Genomic DNA, 19,378 nt, shown 5'->3' with positions numbered 1-19,378 from the left:
CTCAAAGCACACCCACTGCATCAAATACTTTTAGAGCTTTTAGAGTCCACAGAGTTAAAGTGGCCTTGTATACTGTATGTTTTATCTGTAATCCATATTATATATAAAAATGTTTATAAAAAAAACGAAATTATGAAAGAAGTGCTTTGCTTTCATAGCCTTTTCAAAAAAAAAAAAAAAAAAAAATCTTATTTCCAGACATTTCAAACAGATTATGCTGTTTTTGTAGTTGTACTGCACTGAAAAAAAAAAAAAAAAAAAAAAAAAACTAACATTAAATCAGTTTGCGCATAACTGCTCTATGAATTCAGATTTTTAACAGTTGACAGCATCTTCAATGTATCAAAATATGATTCCTTTTAAATGTAGACCCACTGGTGGTGGAATTGTATGTTTTGTCATTGAAATTTACTTTAGAACATACATTTAAAAACAACAGTTAGCAATTATCAGAAAAGTGTGCCGTTCACAATCAGAAACAGAGACCTTGTTTGTTTGTTTTCTAAAATTGATGTCCATGTTTTCTATTAAACAGTTAAAATCAGACTATGAGCGTAAAAATTGTGTGTGTGTGTGTGTGTGTGTGTGTGTGTACCTGGTATTCATCACGTTGTGGGGATCAAATGTCCCCACAAGGATAGGAATACCAGTAGATTTTGACCTTGTGGGGACATTTCTCAGGTCCCCATGAGGAAACAGGCTTATAAATCATGCACTATGAGTTTTTTTGAGGAAGTAAAAGTGTGCACAATCTCCTGCGAGGGCTAGGTTTAGGTGTAGGGTAGGTTTAGGGCCATAGAAAGTACAGTTTGTACAGTATAAAAACCATTAAGCCTATGGAATGGTATGGAATTAAGCCCCATTAAACATGTAAACACAACGTGTGTGTGTGTGTGTGTGTGTGTGTGTGTGTGTGTGTGTGTGAGAGAGAGAGAGAGAGAGAGAGATTTTTTATGATTTTTAGAAAACTTTATTTTACATTAATTATATATATTTAAAATTTTCCACGTAATATTTCAATTTATATGATGACCAAAAATTAGTGAGTTATTTTCAACTTTACAAAGTACTTTTCCACAAGTCCAAATCATTTCAAAAACCATTAGATTTTTCATACAATAATAAAAACAAAAATCATGTCTAATTCTTGTTTTAACAAACCCTTTAAAAACAGTCACTATATTACATTCATTTCCAAATTCAATTTTCTGTTTTCTACTTAAATAAATAGACATCTTTGATTGACCTATAATAAAATTCAATAAACGCGCCATTCTTTTCTTTGCTTTAGACTCTTTGAACCCATAGATAAACACAGGTATCGTAAACATTTCATTGAACTCTTCAAAAATCCTTTTTAACACCTCAAACAAAGATTTTAACCTTTCACAATATATAAAACAATGGAAAATAGTTTCTCTCTGCCCACAAAAAATACAATTATCTCATTTAAAATAGAAATGAAAGCATTCACTGCAACAATGCCTTGCAAAATCCTCCACTGCAAATCTCCAACATATTTTGTCAATGGTGGCTTGTATAGTACACCCCACATAGGTTCAATATTAGAAACATTACATAAATGACTTCGCCATGGAGTATCAGACCGATGTACCAACTGTTTTTTGTTCAAAACCTTTACACACATTTTATAAAAACATTTTCCACTAATAAACATAATATTTCTGTCCTTCAAATTTTTTGACACAATTAAAGGACATATAATATCTGTGTCTGGTAAATCTGGAGCAATCATCATCCTTGGAAAATGTTCCTCAGCATTTGGTCTTTGTTGTGTTGTTGAATAAACATATAGAAGCGTCCATTCTTCTTCAGATAAAGAGCTTCGACATTTTTCCAACATCTGTCCAACTATTCTCTCAGATCGAAGTCCAAGTTTTTGAGTTAGTGCAGCAGTATTTCTTAAGTCTCTTCCAGCCACTTCCACCAAATCCTTCATTATTATAATCTGTGCATTTTTAATTTTTTGTTCAAGCCATGAAGGTATCTCACAAGATATATTCAAACGAGACCCATTAATCAATGGCTCTTGCAACAACCAGTGTAAAGATTTTCCTTCATTAGATCTTGTTATTTTCATCAAACACCATGATTTTCGAACTGCTTCATAAAAAAAGGAAATTCCTTTCCACTCAATTTTTTTACAATCTGTCCAGAACAATTCATAATTTAAACCCAATTTCCCAACCACACTTAAAAGTTTGAAGGCTACATTGTTCCAAGACAAATTTTGATACAATAATTTTTGAACAAACTGCAGTCTAAAAGCCGCTTTCCTGCTTGCAAGATGTATTAGACCTTGTCCTCCTTCCTCTAAATGAAGATACAACACACTTTTAGGAAGCCAGTGTAGCTTATTCCAAAAGAAATTAACAAGAGATGTTTGAATCTTTTCTAACAGACCCACCGGAGGTTCTAGAACTGCTAAACGGTGCCATAACAGGGATGCCACTAAATTATTAATCACAAGGATTCTCCCCCTAAATGACATTTTTACTAAAAGCCAATTCCACCTTGTCAATCTGCCTTGTACTTTTTCTAAAACATTTTCCCAATTTTTCATCATTGCCACTTCATCCCCTAAAAACACTCCCAAATATTTAAACCCCTCTTTTGTCCAGAACATTCCACTTGGTAAAACAGGTTTTTCAGCCTGCCAGTTACCTACTAACATAGCTGAACTCTTAGACCAATTAATCTTTGAAGAAGAAATTTTACCAAAATCTTCAACAATTTTTATTAATCTATTAACATCATCTTGATCTTTAATTAAAACAGCTACATCATCAGCATATGCTGACAGATTTACAGGCATAGACATATTATCATATTCGAAACCATAAATACTCTCCCTTATTTGATTTAAAAAAGGTTCCAAAACAATTGAATATAACATTCCAGACATTGAACATCCCTGTCTTATTCCCCTTCCAACCTTAAACGGAGAACTCAAGCCACCATTGACCTTCAATATGCTTTCAATGTCTTCATAAAGGACCTTTATCATATCAATAAAACCAGGAGGAAAACCAAATGCTTTAAAAGTGTTCCACAGATAACAATGTTCCACCCGATCAAAGGCTTTTTCCTGGTCTAATGATATCAGACCAAATTTTAAGCCAAAAATCCTTGAAATTTCAAGGACATCTCTGATCAATGAAATATTATCAACAATTGATCTTCTGGGTATACAATATGATTGATCTATATGTATTATCATTTCCATCACTTTTTTTAACCGATTAGCCAAAGTCTTGGATAAAATTTTGTAATCGGCACATAGTAATGACACTGGTCTCCAATTTTTTATTTCTTTTAAATCACCTTTTTTTGGGAGTAGGGTTAAAACTGCCCTTTTACAACTCTGTGGCATTTGTCCTTCATTCAAGCTCTCATTCAAAACATCAAGCAAATCATCTCCCAAAAACTCCCAATAGGCCTTATAAAAATCAACAGGAAGACCATCAATTCCTGGTGCTTTTCCATTTTTTAAACTTTGTAATGAAACATACAACTCTTCTTTTGACAAAGGTTTCACTAGATCTTCAGAAGTTTCTTTAGGTACTTGAGGTAGATCTTTATAAAATGTTTGTGCCAGAAAATCATTTTCTTCATACTCACTTGCATAGAGCCCCTCATAGAAGTTAACTGCTCTTCTGCGTATTTCAGATACTTTCGTGAGTTCTTTCCCATCAACAGATCTTAAACAGTGAATTATTCGACTTTGACCATTTTTTTTTTCCAAGCCAAAAAAAAATCTAGATGGTGCATCCATTTCAGATATATTCTGAAATCTCGATCTCACCAAAGCCCCTTGTGCTCTAACTCCTAATAGATCAGCCAACATCGATTTTTTCTTTTTCAATAATTTCAAGTGATCTTGATTTCTGGTGGACCCACATAAATTCTGAAGCTCCACAATACCAACTTCTAAATTCTTTATATACCCAGCAATGTCCTTTGTTACATTGAAAGCATATTGATTACAAAATTGTTCAATTTGAATCTTTCCAGCATCCCACCACTGTTTCAATGAAGTGAATTTCTCTTTTTGCAATTTCCAATTTACCCAAAGATATCTAAAACATTTTTTAAAGTTAAAATCTTCAACAAGTGCACAATTAAAATGCCAATATGCACTCTTATTTCTTATTGAATTAATATAGACAGAAGTAATCACCATAGAATGATCTGAAAAACCCACTGGACATATCTGACAACTTTTAAAACACTGAGACTGAAACTTATAACAATAAAATCTATCCAACCTAGCTAAGGAAATGTGATTTTCCCTTACATGTGTCCATGTATACTGTCTTATGTTATTATGCAAATTTAGCCAAATATCACAAAGTTCATTTGATGCAATGAGCTGTAACATTCTTTGCTTTGAAGCACCGTGAGGCTCAAGATGATTCCTGTCAATATCACTGGCAGTACAATTAAAATCTCCACCAATGATCAAATAATGATCTTCACATTGCTGAATCGTATTTTTAAGTGTATCTAAAAAAATCATTCTTTCAGATGCATTGACCGGAGCATAAACATTAATCAGTTCCAGTGTTATCTTCTCATATTTTGCTGTAACCTTTAATAATCTTCCTTCTACTATTTGTTCTATCTTACAGAAATCTGGTAAAAAACTTCTTGAAAATAAAATTCCAACTCCTGCACTAAAAACACTTTTATGGCTAAGGCAAAGCTGGCCCTCCCATTCTTTTTGCCACTCTACAACATTATCTGGTGTACTATGAGTTTCTTGTATAAATGCTATATCTATTTTTTTTTATTTTCAAAACATCATATAGCTGTGCTCTTTTAACAGCATCTCTCGCTCCATTTAAATTAATGAAAGAGATTTTAAAATTACTAATTATGAGAGAGCAAATTAAGAAACACAAACCCAGCACATATTCATTCTTATTCCACCATTTGATCGTTTTCATTTTGACTTAATTTGGAACTCAATTTTTGTACTATTTTTTTTTCAACCGATACACATCTGGATTGGACAAACAATTATCCCCTCTTTGTCTCATCAAAAATCTGGCTGACTCAATAAACAACATCCGATCAGGGAAATAATCAGTAACTTCAACGTTCCGCTTTCCCTTAGTAGAGTGTAGAAAGCTTCTCACTTTCTCCATACTATAGCCACAAAAGTCCTTCTTCATGTCCCCATTAGTAAAAGAATCAGAAGATTCTCTCTCACTGTCCGAACCTGATATTTCATCAGCACTGTAATTTTCTCCACAAGCTCCAACATTCTTATTTTCATCAATCTCCAGCATTTTTTTCTTTGATTTAGGCACAACCTCACATTGAATTGTTTTCCTCTTAATTGTTGGAACTTTGAAGATACTTTCATCATCTTTACACTGTTCTCCGTCTAGTTCAATTAAATCGATTTCTTCACTTTCCGGAGTTTGCTTTATGCTTTCATTCACTTCCTCCCTTTCCATAGTTTTTTCACTTTCAGGTTCTTTTCTGTTACTATCACCCGCAGTACCTTGTTCTGTGATATTTCTTACATTATCTCCTTCCTCCACCGTTTCCACAGTACTTTTACTCTGAGTTTCTTTTCCTGGGCATGAACGCATTAAGTGTCCTTCTTTTCCGCATCCATAGCACTTTAAAGTTTCAGTTGACGCAAAAATAACGTAATCAAACCCGTCGATCCTAAACCTCAGAGCAATATTAAGATCTTCTACATCACTCTTCAATATCATATACACCTGTCTCCTGAACGAAACAACGTGTTTCAGCAGCGGTGATTTGCAACCTAAGGGGATCTTTTTTATGGTTGAAACAATTTGTCCATGTCTTGAAAGTTCCCTTTCTATAATTTCATCCTTAATGAAAGGAGGCACATTTGACAACAGTACTTTCTTCGCTGGACTAACAAGAGGAAACACTTTCACAAAGCCATCATTCAGGGTTATTCCTTTTTCAACAACCTCATTCACTTTTTCAATCTTGTCTAAAAACACGACGACAGCCCTGTTCATTCTTGATGCAGACCATATGCTATTATATCCAACAATTTTTCCGATAGCTACACTAACCTCCTCCACTGAGCTCTCGACACCAACCGGCACTTTAACTCCATGTCGGCGAGTTAGCTGCTCAAAACCCGCTCCTCCTGAACTAGCCATGATCGCCAGTCCAAAAGAAACTGGCTACCCCTCCCTAAACCCACCCTTCCCTCTACAATCGCTCACACACCAGTTTAACAATATAACACAACAATACACATATAAATAGAAAAGTACAGACCGTAAAGTTGAGAAAAAACAAACTCGGTTACTAACGTAACCTCTGTTCTCTCTAGAGAGGGAACGAGTACTGCGTAAGTATCTTACGCTAGGGGAAAATCCTTTTCTGCGAGATAATGAAGCCAAAAATTATCCTTAATTTTGAAATAATGTAAAGCGCGTTGCAGCAGCATACAGACATAGGCGAAACAGCTTGCGCGCCTATTGGCTGCTCTGCGGCAACTGCAGCAGCCTATTAGAGCGAGGCCTGACGCGACGCCAGATCCAATGGGGGCATTTCGCGCCCTTTGCGTCGCTTCGCGCCCTTTTCGTAGCTTCCCGCCTAAAAGGGCGTGGTCTAGACCTATAAAGATCGCTCGTAGGCAGCTATTATCTGGTTTTTCATCATCGAAGCAACCAGAGCGTGCGCATGCACGGCAAGATACGCAGTACTCGTTCCCTCTCTAGAGAGAACAGAGGTTACGTTAGTAACCGAGTACGTTCTCTTACGAGAGGTCTCTCGTACTGCGTAAGTATCTTACGCTAGGGGACCCAGTGTAAAACGCCGTGCATGCTGAGATCTGACACCAAAGACCCAAGGGCGAAAGCCCGGGGTTCATACAGTTCATAATCACCTATAGAACTCACAGGGAGTCCGGGGAAGAGGGAGGGGCAACGCCGCACTCTTCCACATAGTGCAGCGTCACTCAGACGCTAAAATAGACGTACATACAGGGCGGGGTTATGGCCTGAGCTGACGTAAGAATAAGGGTCTTCACACAGTTTGCCCAGACACATCTTGTGCTATTACTTTCACTGTCGACCCTAGAGCTGTGCTCAGTAGACGCAGCATTCCGAGCTGATAACATCAGGTCAGACAACACTGAACATCTAGACTGACAGCAATCTGGCCTGTAAGGCGGGAACCTCCAGGTTGTAAAACCTTATAAATGTAGACGGAGAGGCCCAGCCCGCCGCCGTACAAATATCTTGCAAGGCAATCCCACTCGACCACGCCCACGATGTGGCCACGCCCCTCGTGGAATGTGCTCTGACACCAACCGGGCACTGCATGCCCTTGGAAGCATATGCCAACGCAATAGCATCAACTATCCATCTGGATAAGCTCTGTTTCGACGCGGCCAGTCCCTTGGGACGCCCGTAAAACGAAACAAAAAGCTGCTCTGTCTGTCTAAAAGCAGACGAGCGAGACACGTAAGCTCGTAATGCCCTGACTGGGCATAGGAGGCTCGCGTCCGTTTCCTCATCATTGACCGGTAGGGCTGACAGCGCGATGACCTGTGCCCTAAACGGTGTGTTGAGTGATTTTGGAACGTAACCATGTTTGGGTTTGAGTATGACTTTAGAGTCATTAGGTCCAAATTCCATGCACGTCGCGCTCACAGAGAGTGCGTGCAAATCCCCTATGCGCTTCACTGAAGCGAGAGCCAGCAGAAACACAGTCTTAAGAGACAGGTATTTCAAATCAATCGTCTGCAGAGGCTCGAATGGTCCACCTTTCATGGCCTCTAGAACCACAGAAAGGTCCCATACGGGGACTGAGGGAGGTCTGGGGGGATTTAGTCTTCTAGCTCCCCTCAGGAAGCGAATAACTAAATCGTTCCTTCCTATTGACTGACCTAGCGTTGTGCTCGAAAACGCTTTGAGCGTGGACGGGGTTCTGCCCTTGTCCAGCAGCTCTTGTAGAAAGGAAAGCACCTCCATCACACCACAGTTAGTGGGTGACGAGCCGCGGGCTGCGCACCAGCCCGAAAACACAGACCATTTTGAGGAATAGAGCCGTCTCGTAGAAGGGGCTCTAGCCTGCGTGATCGTGTTTAATACTCCTTTAGGGAGTTCATCATATATTCGCTGGTGGCCCAGACATGAAGGGACCACAGCTCTGGGTGAGGATGCCAAATCGAGCCGCTGGCCTGAGAGAGAAGGTCTCTCCTCACTGGTATCGGCCATGGGGCAGTGCTCGTCAGCTGCATCAGCGCTGGGAACCAGGGCTGGTTTTCCCAAAACGGCGCTATCAGCAGTATTGAACATCCTTTTTCCCTGACCCTCTCTATCACCTGAGGTAGGAGAGAGACGGGGGGGGGAAAGCATAGAGATGACGGCGGGGCTATTCGTGGGCCAGCGCGTCTCTGCTTTTTGAGTAAAATTCCAGACAGTGAGCGTTGTTCGGAGATGCAAACAGGTCTACTTCCGCTCTGCCGAATTTTTTCCACAGTAGTTGTACTGTCTGTGGGTGTAGAGACCATTCGCCTGCTGGAACATTGTTCCTGGACAGTCTGTCTGGCCCTATGTTTAGAAGCCCCGGCACATGCGCTGCTTTCAGCGAGCGCAGGTTGCGCTGAGCCCATACCAGGAGGCGTTCTGCAAGTCTGTATAGGTTTTTGGACCTGAGACCGCCCTGGCGATTTATATAGGAAACCACTGACATGTTGTCCGAGCGGACTAGTACATGGTTTCCTTTTATTTGGAGACAGAAGCGCATCAGCGCGTTCTGTACTGCCAGCATTTCGAGGCAGTTGATATGCAGGAGCTTTTCCCGTTCTGACCACTGGCCAAAAGACGGTCTGCCCTTGAGCAGAGCCCCCCATCCCGAGGTGGACGCGTCCGTAGACACCACTTTTATTCTTGAGGAAGTCCCCAGGCTTAAACCTAACTGGTACCAGTCGATTGCTCTCCACGGTTTCAGGGCTGTGACACATTTCTGATTGACCGTGATACGAAGCCGACCGGACGCCCACGCTTGACGCGGGACGCGTGCTTTCAGCCAGAACTGCAGTGGGCGCATACATAGCAGACCCAGCTGCAGAACTGATGACGCTGAGGCCATGAGACCCAGCATTTTCTGAAATTTTTTGAGCGGGACAGACGCACCGCAGCGGAACGAGCCCGCTGTGCGCTGAATGTCTGCTGCGCGCTGTGGTGACAGCCGCGCTATCATTGACAGCGAGTCCAATTCTGTGCCCAGGAAGGAAGTTTTCTGACTGGGGGACAGTGAGCTCTTCGCCCAATTGACCCAAATTCTCGAGGTGATCGAGTAACATGGTCGTATGCTGTACAAGCACTGAGCGAGACTGCGCTAGAATCAGCCAATCGTCCAAATAGTTCAGTATGCGCACGCCTTTCAGTCTGAGAGGAACGAGCGCTGCGTCCATGCACTTCGTAAATGTACGGGGTGCCTGGGACAAACCGAGCGGCAGGACTGTGTACTGATATGCCTGGCCCTTGAAGGCGAACCTCAAAAAACGCCTGTGACGTGACGCTATCTGTATTTGAAAATACGCGTCTTTCAGATCCACTGACACGAACCAGTCTCCTTGGCGAACTTGCGCGAGGATTTTTCTGGTCGTGAGCATCCTGAACCGACGCTTCACCAGCGCTTTGTTCAGTTGCCTTAGATCTAATATGGGTCTGTGACCACCGTCTTTTTTCGGTACCAGGAAATATCTGCTGTACAGCCCCCCTTCGCTTTGAGCTTGAGAAAGGGGCTCTATGACCCCTTTGCTCAATAGTTTCGCCACTTCGGCTCGAAGCAGGTGTGCTGTCTGCATTGTGGTCTCGACGCGCGCTGTATAGAGGCGCGGGCGTCGGTGAAACTGTAGCGAATAGCCTCCTTTTATAATGTCTAGCACCCATTTCGAGACCCCTGGAAGCTTTTCCCATGCGTTTGCATGAATAGCTAGAGGTTGAATACGAAGCGCGCTCCGTTCTTTCAGTAACGGAGTGGTTTCGGTGTGCTGCGCCACAAGAGACGTGCTCGTGACATTCGGGGCGCGAGCGCTGATAGCGTGAACTATTATGTCTGTGTGTGGATGTGGTTGTGTGGCAACAGGCACATTTAACACACTGCAAACAACGTTCGTTTGCATATAGGGAACGCCTTTTGGTTTCGTTTTTACAGAAACCTTGGGGCGTGCATAATGTGATGTATGTGGGCACTGTGAAGTGGGCACGTTTACCACATGTGAAGCGCAATCGATCTGAGTCGATTTTATGTGCGCGAGACCTATGTGACAGGTTGTGCTTGTGTGTAGTGATGGGCACTAATTAGTGGGCATTTTTACTACACAAGAAACACCATCGGCCGTGGCCGGGACTCCAGAAAATACACTCTATTGGGGGTTTATCTGGGTAGCCGTGAAAACAGCCTTTGTGTGCAGGCAAGCGGGCGACAGAACCGGCTTGTTGGCTGCAGCAAACACTGGAACAGTCACATTTAACACACTCCAAACATCGTTCGCTTGCATGGAGCGAATGCACGTTGATTTCATGCAAAACGTGCTCGTGACATTTGAGGCATGGGGCACGCTGATAGAGGGAACTATTATGTCTGTGTGTGGATGTGGCTGTGGGGCAGTGGGCACATTTAACACACTCCAGACAACGTTCGCCTGCATAGAGCGAATGCACTTTTGGTTTCGTTTTTACAGAAACCGTTTGACGTGCATAATGTGGTGTCTGTGGCCACTGTGAAGCGGGCACATTTACCACGTGTGAAGCGCAATCGATCTGAGTCGATTTTATGTGCGCTGTGCTTGTGTGTAGAGATGAGCTCTGGTTAGTGGGCATTCTTACGACACGTGAAACACCATCGGCCGTGGCCGGTTGTGAAGCGCAATCGATCTGAGTCGATTTTATGTGCGCTGTGCTTGTGTGTAGAGATGAGCACTGGTTAGTGGGCATTCTTACGACACGTGAAACACCATCGGCCGTGGCCGGGACACCAGACAATACACTTTATTGGGGGTTTATCTGTGTAGCCGTGGGAACGACTTTTGTGTGCAGGCAAACAGGCGACGGAGCCGGTTTGTTGGCTGCAGAAAACACTGGAACAGTCACATTTCCTGGAACTGGACGAGCGAATAACTTTGGTGGGGGCACACACTGTAGATTATGAAGGATATAGGCGCCGGAAAGCGCAGCAGGAAGGCACGGAAGGCGGCGTGGCCAGCAGCTTCAGTGGCTCGTCCCGCTGAGATGCTTGCAGTCGACGTCGGCTTCTTCTCCGGCTCCAGAGATGCGTGTGCTTCGCTTGAAGGATGAAAAATCAGATAATAGCTGCCTACGAGCGATCTTTATAGGTCTAGACCACACCCTTTTAGGCGGGAAGCTACGAAAAGGGCGCGAAGCGACGCAAAGGGCGCGAAATGCCCCCATTGGATCTGGCGTCGCGTCAGGCCTCGCTCTAATAGGCTGCTGCAGTTGCCGCAGAGCAGCCAATAGGCGCGCAAGCTGTTTCGCCTATGTCTGTATGCTGCTGCAACGCGCTTTACATTATTTCAAAATTAAGGATAATTTTTGGCTTCAATATCTCGCAGAAAAGGATTTTCCCCTAGCGTAAGATACTTACGCAGTACGAGAGACCTCTCGTAAGAGAACTTCAGGCACGCTCTGATTCACTCTCCACTCACTCCACAGACGCCCACGCATGCGCAAACGCGGAAAGAGAGAGAGAGAGAGAGAGAGAGAGAGAGAGAGAGAGAGAGAGAGAGAGAGAGAGAGAGAGAGAGAGAGAGAGAGAGAGAGAGAGAGAGAGAGAGAGAAATTGCTTTGTGGTACAGTGCTTAGTAAGAAGGTTTTTGGTTTGAGTCTCAGAGCCAGGAGGTCATTTTGTGTTGAGTTTACATGTTCTCCATGTGTCTGCATTGGTTTGCTCACAGATGCTCAGGTTTCCCTCACAAGACATGCAACAAATGTGAAGCAGACACTATACATTTCCGATGGGTGTGAATGAAAGTGAGTGTGAATGTTTGTATGTCTATGTGTAAGCCATGTGATAGACTGGCCATCCGTTTAAGTGTCACACTAGCTGTGGCCTGGCACACTGTGGTAGGCTCCAGCTCACCATCACCCTTCAGAGGATGAAGTTCAATATAAATAGTATATGATAGTAGAATTGTTTTTAGTAGCTTTAGTAGAAATGAAGCACACTGACTCTCTCTGCTGGTCATAAAGTGAACTACATGCTTCTCTTCACTGTATGAGGTCATAAAGTGAACTACATGCTTCTCTTCACTGTATGAGACTTACGGTTTTTGTGTGCCCACTAAAACCACTTTCAGAATGAGGTAAATTTCACATTAGTCAAATATTTTTTTTTACATAAAATTTTTAAGCCAAACATATATTTACAATATTATTTATTGTATAGAGTTGAGTTTATGTAATAATGTCATCCTAACATGTGTGCACTAATAGACATTTTTAGGACATATTCAGTTAGTTATCAGTGCTTTTATCTCGTCTCTGCAGGTGTTGGGCTTTGATGCTGTAAATAAACTGGAGAGTTTCCTGTCTCCCGTAAGTCTTATATACTTATGAGTTCATATTAATATATCTGCATGTTTGTGTGTGTGCTTCCCCTCAGTGAGGCATCTTGATGTGTGGGGAGGAGTTCATCAGCACTGACAGGTTTGATATATATGGTGAAAATCAAAAAGTGTCCTCTGATTTGTCAGTGAAGTTGTTTGATGATTTCCTCTGTTGTGTCTAATAAGGTAATAGCGAGTGTGATTGGAGGGTGTTGGGCCTCTTTCTCTCTCATTAAGGGGATGCCTGTACTTCTGTATCATCAGTGCGGAGAAGCTTGTACTGGGTGTTGAGTTAATCATGATGAGGATCCTGGAAAGATTCCTGACATTCGTTTTGCTGCCTGCAGTTGTAATAATCATCAGAGCTGGTAAGTACATAATTAAAAAAGAAATGTTTGAAGCAATGTTACTTTCAGAAATATTATGTTTGTACATTGCTTACTTTACTGTGGTGTTTCAGATGATAGACAATATAATCATAATATATTTATATTAAGTCAACAACAACAATCCCCCTCCCCTTCCCCCAATTTTTCTGTTTAATATATAGACAGTGTGAATGTGAGGTTGGTTGGTGGTCACAGTCGCTGTGCTGGTACAGTGGAGGTTTTTCATAGAGATCAGTGGGGAAGAGTATGTGATGATGACTGGGATTTGGCTGATGCTGCAGTGGTGTGTAGAGAGCTGGACTGTGGAGAACCTGTAGATGCTCTTTCTAAGGCACACTTTGGACCAGGATCAGGACCAGTCTGGATGAGTCATACCACATGTGTTGGTTTAGAATCCACCCTGAAGAACTGTAGGTCAGTGGGATGGAGTAAAAGTAACTGTGATCAGACTAGAAATGCTGGAGTCATCTGCTCAGGTAAACTGCCCAAACCCTGACTTTATTGAAAATATGTTCTTCTACATGTTCTACATCTTTATTTAAAGTTTCATTTTTTAATGAAACTTTTGATACAATCAATGGTGTGTAGTAACAAGTTACATTTATTAACATTTAAATTTATATATAACTTAATGATTTGATGCAAAAAAAAAAAAAAAAAAAAAACTGTAATTATCTGTGTTTTCTTAAGAGGTCAGGCTGGTCGGAGGTTCACGCTGCTCTGGGAGGTTAGAGATACTTCATGATCAGACGTGGATGTCAGTGTGTGACGCTGCCTTTGACCAGCAGGATGCAGAGGTTGTGTGTAGAGAGCTGGACTGTGGGGCTCCTGTACAGGTGCTGGGAGCTGCTGCTTTTGACAAAGGAGACACTCAGATGTGGACACAAGAGATTCAGTGTAGAGGAAATGAATCTCAGATTCATTTGTGTCCAGTATCATACAGATTTACACCCAAATACAACTGTTCTCACAAAAACAGTGTTAGACTGCTGTGTGCTGGTATGTGTTGAAAATTTCAATGATAAAGATTTATTTAATTTTTATGATTTTTTCCTATATAGTTTTAAAATATAAATATATATTTTTTCTCCTACATGCATAGACAGAAAAAATGTGAGGTTAGTTGGTGGACACAATCCTTGCAGTGGGACAGCGGAAGTTCTTCATATGGGCCAATGGGGAGCAGTGTGTGATATTGGCTGGGATTTGGCTGATGCTGCAGTGGTGTGTAGAGAGCTTGAATGTGGAGAACCTGTAGATATTCTGAGTGGTGCTCAACTTGCACCCGGATCAGGGCCAGTCTGGATAATTAATGCAATGTGTACTGGATCTGAGTCCACACTGAAAAAGTGTGGATCAGCCACATGCCAATATAATGGTGTGTGTCAGGGTAAGAGTGCTGGAGTGATCTGCTCAGGTAACTTCAAAACCTAATTTGTTAAAAAAGAAAAAGTTACGTATTTTATGTTCTAAAAGGTTCATACACATTTTTTTAAGATGTCAGGCTGGTCGGAGGTTCTCGGTGCTCTGGGAGGTTAGAGATACTTCATAATCAGACGTGGATGTCAGTGTGTGACGCTGCCTTTGACCAGCAGGATGCAGAGGTTGTGTGTAGAGAGCTGGACTGTGGGGCTCCTGTACAGGTGCAGAGAGCAGCTGCTTTTGGCAAAGGAGATACTCAGATGTGGACACAAGAGATTCAGTGCAGAGGAAATGAGTCTCAGATTCACTTCTGTCGAACATCACCATCATATGAAAACAACTGTTCTCATTACAGCAGTGTTAAACTGGTGTGTGCAGGTTAGAGCAGATTTATTTTAGTTATAATGTTATAATTTATTTTAGTTAAAATAAATGTAAAATCTTTTGCTGTGTATGATTTGTATGATTTTTTTTTTCTCATTGTGTGATACTTCTCTCACCACTGTGTTACTTTGTGTTTAAGTATTTCATTTTCTGTCTTCTGTTTTCAATATAAAGACAGTGTGAATGTGAGGTTGGTTGGTGGTCACAGTCGCTGTGCTGGAAGAGTGGAGGTTCACCATAGAGGTCATTGGGGAACATTATGTGGAGATTTTTGGGATTTGACTGATGCTGCAGTGGTGTGTAGAGAGCTGGACTGTGGACAACCTGTCGATGTTCCAGGTCATGCTCATTTTGGACAAGGAACAGGACCAATCTGGATGAAAACTGCATTTTGTACTGGATCAGAGTCTACACTGAAGAAATGTGGATCAGTAGAACAATATGGTTATGACTGTGATCATGATACAGATGCTGGTGTAATCTGCTCAGGTGAGTTGCTCCAAAATTCAAGGACCTGCTAAGTTAAAATCCTTGAAGGTTTGTGAATCTGAAAAAATACATATACATATTAAGGCCCTGGAAAGTTTTTGACAATAAACATACACAGATACAGTTCCTTTAAAGTGCTTGAATTTATTTTGTGCAAGAAGTTTTTTGGGGAAAAATTCCATATTATTCTCTCATGTCTGCTAATTTGTTATTTCATCAATACTTCGTGGCCTATGCATACTAGCTTGTTTGATTTATGTTAGTTATGCACGTTTACATGTTACGTTAATTGTTTCCTGCGTAAGGAACTTTGTGTTGTACGTTGCCATTGCCGCACAGAACTACTACGATGGTACCTAAATGTATACAGACATACCGGGAAACTAAAATTTGAATAACATGACATTTATACAGTTTTGCATAGTTGTGTTTGAAACATAAAAACTGTAACAATGTATCTTACAAGATAACATGAGTTCATACAAGTACTTGAATTTGAGGGTATTGGACTCCTTGAATTTAAAGTTAACCAAGGTGTCGGAACCCTGAAAATATAAGGCATGTGTAACATTAATGATTAATGATTTTAGTTCAAAAATAAGTGGTGATTTAATGATTGACTAATCTCATACATATGGATTTCTACTGTTGGCATAACTTAACATACTGCTGACATAACATAACTGGAAGAGGTCATCTTAAAAACATGAACCGTTATAAACCAGTGCTCATATTTATTTTACTTAATGTTTAATGGTGGGTAAATGTGCAATTAATAATGCCACAATAATATACTCCTATCCAGGTCCAACTTAAGTAATAATTATTTCTTCCTCAGAAGCTCTCATTGTACCAACCCAGTACAAGTAAACACTTTATTTCCTGACATAAATACTAGTAGTTTTATATTAAATAAATGGAGTTGTTTATGCTGAGTCTAAGATAACAGTGTCATGTAATTTAATTCTCTCACTTCTTCAGGTGTCAGGCTGGTTGGAGGTTCTCGCTGCTCTGGGAGGTTGGAGATACTTCATAATCAGACGTGGATGTCAGTGTGTGAGTCTGCCTTTGACCAGCAGGATGCAGAGGTTGTGTGTAGAGAGCTGGACTGTGGGGCTCCTGTACAGGTGCTGGGAGCTGCTGCTTTTGGCAAAGGAGACACTCAGATGTGGACACAAGAGATTCAGTGCAGAGGAAATGAATCTCAGATTTACTTCTGTCCAGTATTATCAATGAAGCATGACTGTTCTAGTGATGATCACCAGGAGCTTCTGTGTGCTGGTAAGAGTTGGATTAGTATGAGAGTAATCAGTAGTTTAATTTGGGTTGTATGAGACCTGTGTAAAAACACTGGATGGGCCCCCACCACCCTAATATCTTCCAATAATTCACTAATATACATAACAAATAACAGTGTAATATTGTGTTCTACTGTCTGGGGCAAGTTGGAGTTTTTAAGCAGCTGGCAGAAATCAGTAAAATCCAGCATTTATGTAAGTATGTAAAAGTATTAGAAGAGTGTCTCATCTTCTGTATTTCCCTCTATTTTAGATGTAACGAATGTAAGGTTGGTTGATGGTCGCAGTCGCTGTGCTGGTAGAGTGGAGGTTCATCATAGAGGTCAGTGGGGAACAGTGTGTGATGATGACTGGGATATGACTGATGCTGCAGTGGTGTGTAGAGAGCTGGACTGTGGAGAACCTGTAGATACTCTGAGTGGTGCTCATTTTGGACAAGGATCAGGACCAATCTGGATGAGTGCTGCATTATGTACAGGAACAGAGTCAACCCTGAAGAACTGTGGGTCAGTAGGGTGGAATAAACCTTTCTGTACTCATGATAAGGATGCTGGTGTCATCTGTTCAGGTGAATAACACTAAACCCTCAAAGCATGCCACACTTTCGAACCCTTTTCTCTTGATTTATATGTAAAAAAAAATACATATGTTATCTCTCTCTCTCTCTCTCTCTCTCTCTCTCTCTCTCTCTCTCTCTCTCTCTCTCTCTCTCTCTCTCTCTCTCTCTCTCTCTCTCTCTCTCTCTCTCTCTCTCTCTCTCAATTCAATTCAATATGTGCTTTATTGGCATGACAATTATTACAGTGTATTGCCAAAGCAGAGTGTTTACATTGAATGTAAAACAGATATGTATGCAACAGAAACATGCATGTATATACATAATAAAAAAAGCAGGACAAATAATTAACATTTTAGAATTCTAAGAACAATTTAAAATTCAATTCAATTTAAAACACAATGTGTGTGTGTGTGTGTGTGTGTGTGTGTGTGTGTGTGTGTGTGTGTGTGTGTGTGTGTGTGTGTGTGTGTGTGTGTGATGTGTGCACCTGGTATTCATCACGTTGTGGGGACCAAATGCCCCCACAAGGATAGGAATACCAGTAGATTTTGACCTTGTGGGGACATTTCTCAGGTCCCCATGAGGAAACAGGCTTATAAATCATGCACAATGAGTTTTTTTGATAAAGTAAAAGAATGCACAATCTCCTGTGAGGGCTAGGTTTAGGTGTAGGGCCATAGAGAATACGGTTTGTACAGTATGAAAACCATTACGCCTATGGAATGTCCCCATAAAACATGTAAACTCAACATGTGTGTGTGTGTGTGTGTGTGTGTGTGTGTGTGTGTGTGCGTGTATGTGTATGTGTGTATGTGTATGTGGCGGGCGCATCACTGATTTGTTGACTCCTCCCTCTTTTTGTGATAGGCATCAATGTATCTTGCTGCTAGTAAGATACAATTTTGTTTTTCACTTAATAAATATTGAAGTTGTGTTTTCTTGTTTAACATTTTAAAGTCAGGGCAAAGTGTTTCAAATTTTGGATAAAATTTTGTTCTAATTTCTTGATAGTTTGGACTGCTGGTGAGGAAGTGTTGCTCTGTCTCCACTTCCCCATGATTACAGTATGGGCAGATGCGGCTCTCTTTGGGCAGCCAGTGCTGTCGATATCTGCCCGTCTCTAGACAGAGTATGATTGCTCAGTCAGTACCTCGTCATTTGTCTTCTTAATTTACAGTTTTTCACTGTACTCAGATAATCTGCAGTTAAGTATCTCTATGTAGAGCCAAATAACAATCAAGTTTACTTTGCTTTTCTGTAATTTCATTCCAACAGGATAGATAATTTTCTTTTTGTGCTTTTATAATTTGGTTGGGCTGAATTTTGTGAATGGATATTTCATTGTCCTGATTCTGGATATTGTTATTCATGTTAGTTTGTTTTTGCAGCTGCAGGAGCATCTGAATCAGGTGACTTTTTTCAGGGTTCGTTTCATGGTTTTTAAGGGCTTTAAAATGGTAAGAGTTGGGGTCACCCATTTTTTGGTGTTTCAAAAATTTGATGGCTCGTTTCTCAATGCGCATTAGTAGAGGGTATTGGCCTAATTCTGCCCTGCATGTTGTTCGGTGTGTTCCTCTGTACTCTGAGAATCCTCTTACAGAACTCAGTATGCAGAGCTTCAATTGGATTTTTGTCCCATTTTTCAAATTCGTAATTTAGGAGAGGACCCCATACTTCTCTGCCATATAATGCAATAGGTTCTATGACTGATTGAAATATTTTGAGCCAGATTCTAACTGGTATTTCAATTTGGATAGCTTTTTTGATGGCATAAAAGGCCCTTCTTGCTTTCTCCTTCATTTTATTCACAGCCAAATTAAGCTTACCAGTTGAACTTATTTTCACCCCAAGGTATGTGTAGTTTGGGGCATATTCAATTTTGGTCATACCAAGGGTGAAATTGTATCTCTTTCCCTGAAATGTGGGTCTTTTCTGGAATGTTATTACTTTAGTTTTGTCAGGATTAATAGCCAGGTCTGACAAAACTTGTTCAGAATGTCTAGGTTCTGCTGTAGACCCTCTTCTGTTGGAGACAGCAGAACCAGATCATCTGCAAACAACAAGAACTTTATGTTGCAGTCATGTAGTGTGAGGCCAAGTGCTGTTGACTGTTCGAGGAGTTTCGCTAAATTCATTGATGTAAATATTGAAGAGGGTCAGTGATAGTGGTCAGCCCTGCCTCACACCTCGTTTTTGAGTGAAGAACTCTGTTTGTTTATTTCCAATTTTT

At 41.1% G+C, this 19,378-nt stretch overlaps 1 protein-coding gene across 1 annotated transcript; it reads left to right on the top strand.

The window, feature by feature from the left end:
• Nucleotides 1–12,675: 12,675 nt before the first annotated feature.
• LOC141332770 (scavenger receptor cysteine-rich type 1 protein M130-like) lies at nucleotides 12,676–17,165 on the top strand. The gene is made up of 9 exons (XM_073837731.1): nucleotides 12,676–12,707; nucleotides 12,845–12,975; nucleotides 13,158–13,472; nucleotides 13,687–13,995; nucleotides 14,099–14,386; nucleotides 14,494–14,796; nucleotides 14,977–15,291; nucleotides 16,273–16,572; nucleotides 16,843–17,165. Exons 1-9 carry the CDS (start codon nucleotides 12,676–12,678, stop codon nucleotides 17,163–17,165), a joined length of 2,316 nt encoding a protein of 771 aa, XP_073693832.1.
• Nucleotides 17,166–19,378: the final 2,213 nt, after the last annotated feature.

This window comes from Garra rufa, chromosome 4 (assembly GCF_049309525.1).
Source record: "Garra rufa chromosome 4, GarRuf1.0, whole genome shotgun sequence".
NCBI classification, from domain to species: domain Eukaryota; kingdom Metazoa; phylum Chordata; class Actinopteri; order Cypriniformes; family Cyprinidae; genus Garra; species Garra rufa.
This window is presented reverse-complemented; position numbering and strand designations above follow the sequence as displayed.

What these genes read in the sequence shown, in the direction of transcription:
- LOC141332770 (XM_073837731.1), top strand. Translation starts at nt 12,676, where the DNA reads ATGTGTGGGGAGGAGTTCATCAGCACTGACAG. An exon ending in TGTTAGACTGCTGTGTGCTG is followed by an intron (nt 13,996 to 14,098) that starts GTATGTGTTGAA and finishes CTACATGCATAG; the next exon opens with ACAGAAAAAATGTGAGGTTA. An exon ending in CCAGGAGCTTCTGTGTGCTG is followed by an intron (nt 16,573 to 16,842) that starts GTAAGAGTTGGA and finishes CCTCTATTTTAG; the next exon opens with ATGTAACGAATGTAAGGTTG.